Source organism: Microcaecilia unicolor, chromosome 1, assembly GCF_901765095.1.
Source record: "Microcaecilia unicolor chromosome 1, aMicUni1.1, whole genome shotgun sequence".
NCBI lineage: Eukaryota > Metazoa > Chordata > Amphibia > Gymnophiona > Siphonopidae > Microcaecilia > Microcaecilia unicolor.
In genome coordinates this window covers 619200147-619214140 of record NC_044031.1, presented here as the reverse complement: position 1 = coordinate 619214140, position 13994 = coordinate 619200147, and the positions used below count along the sequence as shown (strand labels likewise).

Genomic DNA, 13994 nt, shown 5'->3' with positions numbered 1-13994 from the left:
CTGTTCACCGATGGAAGCAGCCAGGTGATAGAGGGAATTCGAAGAGCTGGCTATGCTGTCGTGTCTGAGGACCATGTGATCGAGGCTATGGCTCTACCGCCCGGAACGTCAGCCCAGAAACTGATTGCCCTCACCAGAGCCCTCCTGTGGGCTGAAGGAAAAGTTGTTAACATCTACACCGACTCCAAATACGCTTTCCTCACCCTTCAGGTGCACGGGGCCTTGTACAAGGAGAGGGGATTTCTGACAGCTGAGGGGAAGGGACTTGCAAATGCCACTGAGATCTGCCAATTACTCGAGTCAGTGTGGAAACCGAAGAAAGTAGCTGTGATGCACTGCAGGGCCCACACAGGCCGGACGGACCCTATCGCCCGGGGAAATCAGCGGGCAGACGACGCTGCAAAAAGGGCGAGTCGACTCCCTTACCTTTCTCATTCCTCTGACCCTGTACTAGTCGTTCACCTCCCCACAGAGACCCCCATCTATGCCCCACAAGAGACTGAGTGGGCCCGGCAAGAGGGCCTGGAGTCACGCAATGGCTGGTGGGTACTACAGGATGGGCGCATATGGATACCCGAAGCCTTGGCCTGGACGGTGGCCAGGGAGGCCCACAACCGCACCCATCTGGGCAAGGACGCTCTGGGGCGCCTACTCGAGAAGACCTACTACATCAATAAATTGTCCCTCTGGACCAAAAATGCCTCCAGCCGATGCGCAACTTGTGCCCGGAATAACCCAAGGACGGGGCCCGGTCCTACGCCAGGACATGTTCTCCGAGGCACTAGCCCGTTCCACGTCTGCCAGATTGACTTCACGCATATGCCCCCAGCCCGGGGCTACAAAGCCATACTCGTCGCCATGTGTACCTACACCGGATGGATTGAGGCCCAGCCCACCAGAACGGAAATGGCGAAAGAAGTCACTTCCTTATTGATCTATCACCTCCTGCCGAGATACGGCCTTCCCAGACAGATAAACTCCGACAATGGTCCTGCATTCGCCAGCGAAGTAACACAACAACTCAGTACAAGGCTGGGCCTCGATTGGAAGTTACATTGTGCATGGAGACCCCAGAGCAGTGGAATAGTGGAGAGAGCTAACCGATCCCTGAAGAACCAGCTGGCTAAACTATGCCAAGACGCCAAAGCTAAATGGCCCGACCTGCTCCCACTGGCCTTACTACATCTCAGGTGCACCCCCAAGGCTACAGGCCTTACGCCTTACGAGATGATGTACGCCCGGCCGCCACCCCTACCCTCCTTTCCCGACTCCTTGCAGATACAGGGCGAGAGCTCCCTAGTAAAACAGATGAAGGCCCTACGCGAGGTAGTGCAGGACATCCAACAGTACACTGAGAGTGTAGGTCCTCTAGTCCTTACTAGTCCTACACATCAGTTTAGGGTGGGGGATGAAGTCTGGGTAAAGGAGTGGGATGAATCTGACTGTTTAAAGCCCAAGTGGAAAGGGCCCTCCCTTGTTCTCCTAACTACCCCAACCGCTGTTAAAATTGCAGGAAGTCCCGTGTGGATACATTGGACCAGGCTGAAACCCGCTGCACCTACCGGCGGCACACCTAGAGTTTGGACTGCCCGTCAACATCCTGACGTTCCACTGCGGCTGACCCTGACGAGGAAGTGAACCAGGTCCATGCCTACCCAGCAACAGAAGCTCAGCTATTGGACCCACTGCGTCTTTGGCTCCCTGTTTATTGGAGCCGTCATTCTAAGTCTCATAATCTTCCTACTGCAGAGATTGGGATACCTCCCCCCATACATATGATGTTGATCCTACTCTTCATAATCCTCCTTTGCCCATCCTCGAACCAGCCTATCACCCTGAGTCAGAACTGTACTGAGTGTTTGCGCTCAGTACGTCACCGCATAGAGGGGGGATATCACCTGGTCACCACCCTCATTCATCAGTCACAGCCTCCGGAAGATGATTGCTGGCCCCTTCCGGTTTGTGCCATTACGACCCCGACTGGACTCCAACAGTTTCACAAGTGCCTCCAGAACAATCTCACTATCTGCCACAGCCCAGTCAAGCCAAGATACTACAATGTCACCTTCAGTGTGGGCCTCCCCCAGTACGTCGGGTCTATGGGAGTCCAGGGGGACGGCATCCTGTATTACGTAAATTCCACCCGCATTATTGCAGGTGGTACTCAGACTGTGGCCACCCTTACCTTTGTGACGTTTGTGTTGCTATAGACAGACACCCCTGGTCCCACAAGTGCGGAAGTCTAGCTTGGCGCAAGGCCTACGCAAATGATCACAAGTATGTTTGCCCCCTTACTTTAGACGGAAGATATGGCTCTCCTTGGTCTTGGCTACCTTGTGCAGCAGACACCCGGACCTCGGGATGGGAACGAGTGTGTGCCTACACAGGAGGCGGATACCCCGGATGTCCCGGTCTAGGTGAATTTCGCAGGGGCTCCGACAACACCGTGCTCCTTGAATGGCCACTGAGGGGACCCGGGACCCCCTGGAGACAAACTTGGGGTTTTGGCATCGACGGGGCCGGAACGGACCCTATAACCTTCATCACCATCAGCCAGAGCCTTGAGGAGAAGGCACCCACACACTATCAGACCACGGTTGTCGGGTACCAGGACGTATTCGACGAAATTGCTCGCACTGAGGAGGCAGCGACTAAGTTCCCCATTTCTCCCGAAGCTCGGAACATGTTCCTCAACCTGGCCGAAAACATTGCCCTCTCCCTAGGAATTGCCAACTGTTTCGTCTGTGGAGGCACCGACATGGGTGAGCAATGGCCCTGGGAAGCGAAGGAGATTCACCAGCACATGTGGGACGCCCTCAACGCCACCAACATTACCTTTCCCCGGCGTCCGAGGCCTTATGAATGGGCCCTGAGGACCAACATCATAGGTACCCTCTGCGCTAGCCGGGCTCCCTCGAAGCGCTATTCCGTCCCAGTGGGAGATTCCGCTTGCACGGGGGTCCTTCAGTTTAATGGAAGCCGAACCACCTGGTGGCAAACGGACAACCTGCCCGCCCCGGTGCCCATTTGGACCGAACCCACACTGAATACAACCTGGACATACGGGGGGAAACGCCTCCCTTAAATGGATAGCCCCGGAGGGCTACTACTACTACATTTGCGGTCGCAGAGCCTATGAGCAGCTCCCAGCCCGCTGGTACGGTACCTGTCTCTTGGGCACCGTCCGTCCTAGTTTCTTCCTCCTGCCCCTGCGTGTAGGTGAGACGTTAGGTATACCTCTCTATATGGAACAGGGGCCTGGAAACATGGGCAGGCGTAAACGGTCCCCTCGAGACACCAAGCCCAAGGTCCAGATAGGAGACTGGAAAAACAACGAGTGGCCACCAGAACGTATTATTCATTACTATGGACCGGCCACGTGGGCTGAAGATGGCACATATGGGTATCGTACTCCTATCTACATGCTGAATCGCATTATCCGTCTGCAGGCAGTGCTCGAAATACTCACTAACGACTCGGCCTTAGCCCTTAACATCCTGGCACGCCAAAACACCAAATTGATTACCGCAGTTTACCAGAATCGCCTGGCTCTTGACTACCTCTTGGCCCAGGAGGGCGGGGTGTGCGGAAAATTTAATCTCAGCAACTGCTGCCTACAAATTGATGACCAGAGTCACGTCATCAGAGAGATCACTGACCGGATGGTGAAATTGGCTCACGTCCCTGTCCAAACCTGGAACAGCGCCTGGGATTGGACATCCTCTAACTAGCTGGCTACCGACCTCTGGGAGCCTCAAGAGTATCCTCGTCATGGGTGGCCTGTTTTTGTTGTCCTGCTTATTAATACCCTTGTCTCTCCCCTTCGTTTTCAGGTGTCTCCGCTCCACCATGGAAAGCATCGCTGACCGCCGAGCAGCCGCTCAACTCATGGCTCTCCAGATGTATTCCCCCATTCCCCAATCCGATGTGGATGAAACAGAATTTTGTTCTCCCGAGGCAATTAACGGGCCAACGCCCTTGTGACAGCACAAGACCGGCTACAAAGGGGGGGGGGGGATTCCACTAGGGACCCTCCGTCTCAACCCCGGCGAAGCAACCAGCGGCTGCGCAAGAGCCTAGGGCTCCCTTTTTGCCTCCCTGCTAATGCTTCTTGTCTCTCTCTTCCTTTTCAGGCTTATGGAGATGATACTCTCCACCAGAATGGATGTTCAAGTATCAAAAGGGGGGAATTGTAGGAGTGGATCACTGAACACTGGATACTACTGGACCAACAGAACAACCTCAAGCTCTGTGCATACTGATGGACTTTTACTTTGTGCATACTACCTCTGCTTCTGCCTTTTTGGGCATATTCCATACTTGAATGTATTGGACATTTAAGTTCTCTTGCACTGTGCCTTAACCACAACTTGTCAGTTTGCGCTGCCTTGCTGCCTATTAGTGTAAGACAGAATGCAGGTGCATTAGATATACAGCTTGTAACAGTAGTTAGCAAGGCTTGCACACAAAAACCAGCCTGCACGTAGGCGTCACATGAATAGATGGCCTTGGAGGGTGTTGCCACCCCCACCCTGCATCTCTGAGCCTAACGAACCTTATCTCCTCTGCTAGAAAGGAGCATTGTGTGTGTGTAGAACAAGATGCTAAGTTTCGTTTCCCTTGCCAGTATCATTTCAGTATTATGACGTGTGTATGTACTGTGAACTACAAATGTGTACTGTAAGAACTACAAATGTTTACTGCGCATGTCCACTGTGATGTATAAGGGGCCTAATGCGCAGGCCCAGCAGGGAAGTATAAATGTAAGTGTCAGATGATTTGTGACACACAGTATCCTGAGAAAACTCAGTGCTGTTCATTGCTAGCAATAAAGCTGCATTGCTTTGGAACCAATTTGCCTTTTGTCTCCTGATTCACTTAGCCTGTTTCATATTCACTCCTCTGCCTCTTCGAGTAGCAGTCATTTATCGACCTCCTGATAAGTCCCTTTCTTCCTTTCTCACTGACTTTGACGCCTGGCTTTCCTTCTTTCTTGCGCCTTCATTGCCTTCCCTCATTCTTGAGGATTTTAACATTCATGTTAATGATCCCCCTGACTCTTACGTTTCTCACTTTCTAGCTTTAACGTCCTCTTTCAATCTTCAACTGTGCTCTACTACCCCCACTCCCCAGAATGACCACTGTCTGGATCTTATCTTCTCCAACTGCTCACTCTCCAGTTTATGCACCTCATCTCTTCCCCTCTCTAACCATCATCTGGTAACTATTCATTGTGGGTATCCTGAAAATTGACTGGCTGAGTGTGTCCTGAGGACTTGGATAAGAACCCCTGGTATAAAAAATGAGGAATTACCCATACATAAAGCTTTGTAGATCATTTTTGTTAGAGAGGATTAGGTTTCAGTAATTGACTGCTTCATCAGAACCTATATCAGGAGACGCCTCAAAACCTTACTGGGTGCCTCCATTGGTACAGACCGACATGCGCACTTCACTCAGACACTTCATGCATGCTGGAAGTGCCTGACTTTCGGTATGAACACACAAGGAGGAGGAGGATTTATTCTGTGCCTGGACCTGTTGAATAGACTAAGTTACCAGCTCCCTCAGGAAACAGAAGCGTTTGAAAAACAATTGAAGCAGAATTTGTCAGCACAAGAAGTCTAGTGAAATGGGCTGCAATGACTGTAGGATTTCTGGTTAATTTATGATTGTTTTTTTTGTTGGTCTTTACTGCACTTATAATTTGATATTATATGATCTTTTTGTTCTGTTTATGTGTTTTTATTATTATGTATATTTGTACTCTGCTCTGGATAAGGGCAGACTATAAATCATAAAAAAATGAAATGAAAAATGTTCTGCCAGTCCCCTGGAGAAGACTATATGCAAGAAATCAGAACCCCCCCCCCCCCCTCCCCTATACTCCGTTATCTCTCCCTAACATGATAAGTGTAGTCATATTTTTCCTCAGATCTGTTAAGGAAAAAAACAAGGGATATCAGAGGGAGCTCTTGATAGTATAATGTCTCACTTACCGCTCTCAGACAGTTCCAGATCACTTTCTTCCAAGGGTTCGCTGTTCTCCAGCTCCTCCTCTTCACTGCTCTCTCTAATACCATCATCCGAGTTCCAACCCTGCTGCTGACAAAGCTCCTGAAGACGCACCTGTGTGCTCTGTGCTTCTGAAGAACCAAACTTCACGTGAAGAGCACGAATCTCCTCTAACACCTGCCACTAAGAAAAACAAAAGTCAATTTCTAACACAGCACCAAGAAGTGTTAAATACTATTACTGCACCTACACTACTCCAGTTTCTTCACTCAAGAATCAATACAAAGAATGGACCTGGAGCACCGAGTGTGGGGAGATGCTACCAGCTCCTGCAGTTTGAGCTTCTCCTAGCAGGATTCACCAGCCCACAGGCCAATGGGAAGACCTCTCACAGCCATATTTGTTCCCCCAACCTCCACAGAAACTTTTTATAGCAGTGACACTCTTACTGGGCTGCCACCATCATTTCCCTTCTTCCCATTGTTGACAGGGAGCCCCCACCACCACCACTACCTCAATGGAAGAAGTGATCTATGTGAATACCTCCTGCACTGGCTCCTCCTTTCATCCCTAGAAAGAGCTTTTGCTGCCCCACTCATCCTCTTCCTCCAACCACCACCTCTTCCTACACCAAAGTATGTGTGAGGGAGGGGGGTTCAGCAGAAGAGGCAATCATCTCACAGGCACTTCTTCCCAAAAACAGCTCCTGCACGGCCATTTGGCAATCCCACTTCCTGCCACATTGGCTCCCACCTTAGTATTTTATTTATTTGTAGCATTTGTATCCCATATTTTCCCACCTATTTGCAGGCTCAATGTGGCTTCCATTATGCCGTGATGGCGATCGCCATTTCCGGGTACACAATTTCAATTGGTAATACATTTAGTTGTATACATACATGGTAAAGAGGAATACATTGTGGTATTGCATACAAATGATTTTGCATCCAGGTGCATACATACATGGTACAGAGGAATGCATTATGGCATTGCATAGAGGTTTCTAAGTGATAAAATGAGTTGTAGCATAAGTTAGGTCGTTGGCTATAGAGATGTCATCTTCAATTTAGGAAATAGATTGGTAGTGCGTATTGTGTAGCTTTCTTTAATAGCAATGAGGTTAAACAGTCAAGTAACAAGAGTTCAGTTTTGTCTAGTTCGTGTAAAGTCTATTTATTTTGTACATAAGATGGAACATTATGGTAAGCCTTCTTGAACAGGTTCGTTTTCAGTAGTCTATGGAAGATTGTTAGGTCATGTATTGATTTTATGGCCTTCGGTAATGCGTTCCATAGTTGCGTGCATACGTAGGAGAAGCTGGATGCGTATGTGGATTTATATTTCAGTCCTTTGCAACTGGGGTAGTGGAGATTGAGGAATGTTCGAGATGATCTTTTTGCATTCCTAGTAGGCAAGTCTACGTGGTCTGACATATAGGTCAGAGCTTCCCCGTGAACGATTTTGTGGACCAGGGTGCAAACTTTGAACGCAATTCGTTCTTTTAAAGGAAGCCAGTGTAGCTTTTCTCTTAGGGGTTTGGATCGTAGTTTTATAATTTTCTCATTGAAGTATTTGGCGAGGTCGTCTGCTGATGGGATGTCTGTGCTGGTTGTGGTTACCGGTGTAGTGTCTATTAATTTATTCACGATTTGGTAGAGTTTATGTATGTCTTTGTAGTCTGGCCCTATTTTGGTTTTGTAGTATGTTCTTTTGGTTTGTCTTATTAAGTATTTGTATTTTATTTGCATTTGTTTCCATGCATTAAGTGTATATTCATCTTTCATTTTTTTTCATGCTCGTTCAAGTCTCCTGACATGTGTTTTTAGTGATTTCAGTTCTTCATTAAACCACGGTATTGAGTTTTGTCTACGTGTAGTTCTTTTTTGTAAAGGTGCAATTATGTCTAGTGTGTTCTTACATCTGTCGTCCCATTTTAGTAGATAATGTTTGGAATCAGTTTGTGCTGTCCAATCATTATTGTAGACCTGTTGCCAGAATGTTTCTGGGTCAATTTGATGTAGGTTGTGGGTTCTTGCTTGAGGTGCGTACCTTTTTTCTTCCAATGTAGGATGGAGTTTAGTTTATAGTGATCTGACCATGGTATGTACCACCATTTTGTATTTGTTAGTATAAGGTTTAGGTCTGAGGATAGTTTATGTGTGAAGAGGTCAATTGTGTGTCCTTTGACATGGGTAGCTTGCATATTGGGCCAGCTAAGGTCCCATAGTTGGAGGAAGTCCTTGCATTCAAGTGCATTGGTTGCCTTAGGGTCTTCAAGGTGTATATTTATGTCCCCAATAATGTACATAAGTACATAAGTAGTGCCATACTGGGAAAGACCAAAGGTCCATCTAGCCCAGCATCCTGTCACTGACAGTGGCCAATCCAGGTCAAGGGCACCTGGCACGCTCCCCAAACGTAAAAACATTCCAGACAAGTTATACCTAAAAATGCGGAATTTTTCCAAGTCCATTTAATAGCGGTCTATGGACTTGTCCTTTAGGAATCTATCTAACCCCTTTTTAAACTCCGTCAAGCTAACCGCCCGTACCACGTTCTCCGGCAACGAATTCCACAGTCTAATTACACGTTGGGTGAAGAAAAATTAGATTTGGATTTGAAACACAGGTTTTCGATATGAAATCCGTGAAGTGTGGTTGACATTCTTGCCAGTTGCCTGGTGGTCTGTAAAATAAGACAACGTTTAGGTTGTCAAGTAGGTTAGTATGATTAATTCTGACTGAGGCGATTTCAAGTTCTGGTGTTATAGACTCAGCAGTTGCTGCTGCACTGAAGTGAGATCTATAGATTAGTGTTATGCCTCCGCCTCTTTTTTCTTTCCTTGTCCAATGAGTAATTTTGTAGCCCGAGGGGCAGAGTTCCAAGATTATGGGGTCCTTGAGGACGTGGATCCAGGTTTCGCTGATGAGTAATAGGTCAAGATTGTCTGCTGTGATCCAATCTGTTATAGTTGCTGTTTTATTGACTACTGATCTGGCGTTTATGCATCCTACTTGAATTGTTTGGTAAGGGTCCGTTTGCACTGTTGTGTTTATTTTGATTAATTGTCGTTCCTTTAGTTTAATAGGACCCTCGTTTCCCTTCTGTTGTGATTGTCTGCGTGTTGGTGATTTTCCTTTGTTTGAATTGTTGTCAGTTTGATGGTGTGTATTGTCTCATTAGACTTTGGTGTGTGTGTAGTATGGGTATCATGTTACTTTCAGTGGGAATTTTTTGTTCCCGGACCTGGTCACCATTCGTCATGTCAAATCAGGTCAACTTCCTGAGCCTAGTTACGGATCGTGGAGGTTTAATAGACTGGAATGAAAGTGAGCCTGTCTAGCGATTTTTGGTTAGTTTCTTTTCCATTCTCCCATGCAACCATCATTTCTATACACTCAAATCACTGTCAAGGAGGTTTAATAGACTGGAGTGGAGGTTAACTACTACTACTACTATTTAGCATTTCCTATCTAATCCCCTCTATTCTTTTGGTTAATCTCTGTTTCCACCCCCTTAGTATCAAGCTGTAGGTATGTTGTAAGCATCAAATCAACAAATGAGATTACATATCAGTAATTTGCTATAAGCTACAGAGAAAGCATAATATGAGCATGCACAGCAGTGAGACTTACTACAGTTCGGTGTAATATTATCATATCCATACTGAACGAAAAAGTCAGCATCTAGTAATTTGCTATAAGCTATAGAGAAAGCATAGTACTTGCAACTTTCCCCATTTGGTGCTGTGGAAGACCAGCAGCCCATCTGCATATCCTCATAGCCTTCTCCGGGGCAACTCCCAGGTCCACCTCGATCCTACTAGGGCCTTCGTCCAGGTACCACACACTGAAGAATTTTCTCTATACAATTTGTATCTTCTCCCAGTTACTTCTTATGGCTCCAGTACATTTTCTCTTCTTGGTATTCCTTCCCAAGCTTTCTCCATCTGAAACCACTACTTCTGCTTTCATCATCTCCCCATCTATTTTGTCTTCTCCCTTCTTCTCAGCTCTCAACCTTCAACATTTCCTTCCTTCCACTGAGCCATCTCCATTCTGAGTACATCTCGCCTTCGTCGCTGTCATCATGCCTCTCCTTGGTACTCTCTTGCTCCCACTCCTGCTCTCTGCTGAGGATATGAATCCCATTCCTGGTCCTCCACATCAGCTCTCAACCCATTCGTGCAGGTCACACCATGATGTCTCCAATCTAATTTCTGTTTGTCTCCACCCCGTTCTTCCCTGCCTTTATGTGCTCTCTGGAATGCCCATTGTCTGCAACAAACTTTCCCTACATCCACAACCTCTTTATCTCCATCGGCTTGCCCTGAGACTTGGCTTTGCCCTGAAGACTCCGCTTCAGCCGTGGCCCTGTGTCATGGAGGATACCTTTTTTCCCATACTCCTCGCCCGGTTGGCCACAGAGGTGGTGCTGGGCTACTACTTTCACCCTACTGTAGATTTCAACCTCTTCTTCCACCTCAGTCTCACTGATTTTCTTCCTTCGAAGTCCACTCCATCTGTCTATTCACTCCTCTGCCTCTTCGAGTAGCAGTCATTTATCGACTTCCTGATAAGTCCCTTTCTTCCTTTCTCAATGACTTTGACACCTGGCTTTCTTTCTTTCTTGCACCGTCATTGCCTTCCCTCATCCTTGGGGATTTTAACATTCATGCTAATGATCCCTCTGACTCTTACGTTTTTCACTTCCTAGCTTTAACATCCTCTTTCAATCTTTAACTGTGCTCTACTACCCCCACTCCCCAGAATGACCACTGTCTTGATCTTATCTTCTCCAACTGCTCACTCTCCAGTTTATGCCCAACACTTAAATACTTCCCCCCTCCCCCCCCAAGTCCGGTCCAATCTCAACCAATACATTTAGGAATCTTCGGGCTATTGACTCTTCTGCTCTGTCCTCCAGTGTTTCAAATCTCTTTTCAACAAACATGTTATCCAAGTCTGTCAATCAGGCTGTCTCCTCCTATACTACTACTCTCTCCTCTGCTCTGGATACTCTCACTCCTCTCATGATCCATTCAGTGAAGGTGTACCAAACCACGGCCTTGGGAGACCTATAGAATCCGCTACCTGCGTTCCTGTGCCCACTCTGCCGAACGTATTTGGCTGAAATCCCGTGCCCATGAAGACTTCATACATTTCAAATTCTTGATGACCTCCTTCCAGTCTGGTCTTTCACTTACAAACAGAACTACTACATCCAGTAGGCAAATTCTCTTGGTTCAAACCCTCGACATCTCCTTGTCACACTGAACTCGCCCCTCAAAGTGCCTTCACCTCCAACTCCACTTTCTCCCCAGACTCTGGCCAGGTACTTTTATGATACGATTCACAAGATTAAACTTGAATTCTCAACCAAGTCACCTCCACCTCTCCTTCTCTTAGTCCATTCTGTCAACCCTCCTTCAACCCCTGCCTCCTTTTCTGAAATCATTGAAGAGGAAACTGCACATTTTCTTTCCTCCTCAAAACTAACTACCTGCTCCTCTGATCCTATTCCCACCCATCTACTTAGCACTATCTCTCCTACCGTCAGCCCTTTTATCTATCATATCCTCAATCTTTCACTTTCCACTGCGACTATTCCTGATGCCTTCAAACATGCCATAGTCACACCACTCCTTAACCTTCATTGGACCCTACCTGTCCTTCCAACTATCGCCCCATATCCCTTCTCCCCTTGCTATCCAAGAAACGAACGTGCTGTTCACCAACGTTGTCTTGACTTTCTTTCTTCTCAAGCTATTCTTGATACACTTCAATCTGGCTTTCACCCTTGTCATTCAATTGAAACAGAGCTTGCTGAAGTCTCCAATGACCTGTTCCTGGCCAGATACATAGAGGCATATTTTCAAAGCACTTAGCCTTCCAAAGTTCCATAGAAACCTATGGAACTTTGGAAGGCTAAGTGCTTTAAAAATATGCCTCATAGTAACATAGTAGATGATGGCAGAAAAAGACCTGCACAGTCCATTCAGTCTGCCCAACAAGATAAACTCATATGTGCTACTTTTTGTGTATACCTTACCTTGATTTGTATCTGTCATTTTCAAGGCACAGACCCGTATAAGTCTGCCCAGCACTATCCCCGTCTCCCAACCACCAGCCCCGCCTCCCAACCACCGGCTCTGGCACAGACCGTATAAGTCTGCCCAGCACTATCCCCGCCTCCCACCACCGGATACAAAGGTCTCTATTCTATCCTCATCCTTCTCGATCTACCTGCTGCTTTTGAAACTTATCACTGCCTACTCCTTGATACACTGTCCTCACTTGAATTTTAGGGATCTGTTCTTTCCTGGTTTTCTTCTCTCTCCCATCGTACTTTTACTGTATACTCTAGTGGATCCTCCACCACTTCTATCCCACTATCAGTTGGTGTACCTCAGGGACCTGTCCTGGGACCTCTTCTTTTCTCCATCTATACTTCTTCCCTTGGTGCTCTAATCTCATCCCATGGTTTTCAGTAGTAAGCTGATGACTCCCAGATCTTCCGCTCCACACCAGAACTTTCAGCAGGAAACCAGGCCCAAGTTTCAGCCTGCCTGTCTGCCATTGCTGCCTGGATGTCTCACCGCCATCTGAAACTAAACATGACCAAGACTGAGCTTCTTATCTTTTCCCCGAAACCAACCTCTCCTCTTCCCCCATTCTCTATCTCTGTGGATAACACTTTCGTCCTCCCTGTCTCATCAGCTCGTAACCTTGGGGTCATCTTCAACTCCTCTCTCCTTCTCTGAACATATTCAACAGACTTCTAAAACCTGTTGTTTTTTCTCTATAATATCACCAAAAATTATTTCCTTTCTAAGCACACTACCAGAACCCTTATCCATACTCTTATCATTTTTCACTTAAGACTATTGAAAATTGATTCTCACAGGTCTCCCACTAAGCCATCTCTCTCCCATTCAATCTGTTCAAAATTCTGCTGCATGACTTATATTCCATCAGGAACGTTATGCTCATATTAGTCCTCTCCTCAAGTCACTTCATTGGCTCCCTATTCATTTCCACATACAGTTCATACTCCTCTTACTGACTTACAAGTGCATTCACTCTGCAGCTCCTCAGTACCTCTCCACTCTTATCTCTTCCTACACTCCCCCCCGGGAACTCTGTTCACTGGGTAAGTCTCTCTTACCTGAACCTTCTCCTCCACTGCTAACTCCAGACTCCGTTCCTTTTATCCTGCTGCACCATTTGCCTGGAATAGACTTCCTGACCCGGTATGTCAAGCTCCATCTCTGGCCATCTTCAAATCTAGGCTAAAAGCCCACCTTTTTGATGCTGCTTTTAACTCCTAACCCTTACTCACTTGTTCAGTACCCATGTTTTATCATTCCCACCTTAGTAATTCCCTTATCCCTCATTTGTCCTGTTTGTCTGTCCTAATTAGATTGTATGCTCCGTTGAGCAGTGTACAGCGCTGCGTACATCTAGTAGAGCTACAGAAATGATAAACAGTAGTAGTAGTAATTTTATTTGTATTTACTTATTTAAAAATATGTACATGCCATTCTTCTAACTACTGTAAACTTCCCTTCCAGTACTCTCGTCTCACCGATTACCTGTATGCTATTAATTTTTCAATGCTCCGCTTAAGGTCATTATAGAATTTGTAGATGGAATCTCCAAGGATAGCCTATTCAGCTATGGGATTATGTAACTCAGAGCCCTGTTCATTAAATTCATTCCTTTCTACTTCCTGGCCAATGGCAATGCCTATTTTCATCTTGTGAGCGTAGTGACCAACTAGATGTAGAGGAGATAAATTTATTCATCAGGTACAGCGAGCCCATATCATTCAAAATTTTTAACCAAACTCTGGACTCAATTCGCCATTGGCTGAAATCAGCTACGACTGCAGACATAACGAAAAATTATGCCTTACCTGATTATTTTCTTTTATCGCAACAGATGAATCCAGAAACTTGTGTCCCTCTACCAGCAGGT

At 46.6% G+C, this 13994-nt stretch overlaps 1 protein-coding gene across 1 annotated transcript in view; it reads right to left on the bottom strand.

Moving 5' to 3' along the window:
- The window catches only part of TONSL (tonsoku like, DNA repair protein), a 281739-nt gene that overhangs the window by 182250 nt on the left and 85495 nt on the right, over positions 1 to 13994 (bottom strand). The window contains exon 11 of the mRNA XM_030220206.1: positions 6000 to 6198. Within this exon, the coding sequence (XP_030076066.1) occupies positions 6000 to 6198 (199 nt within the window). The remainder of the gene's footprint in view (positions 1 to 5999; positions 6199 to 13994) is intronic.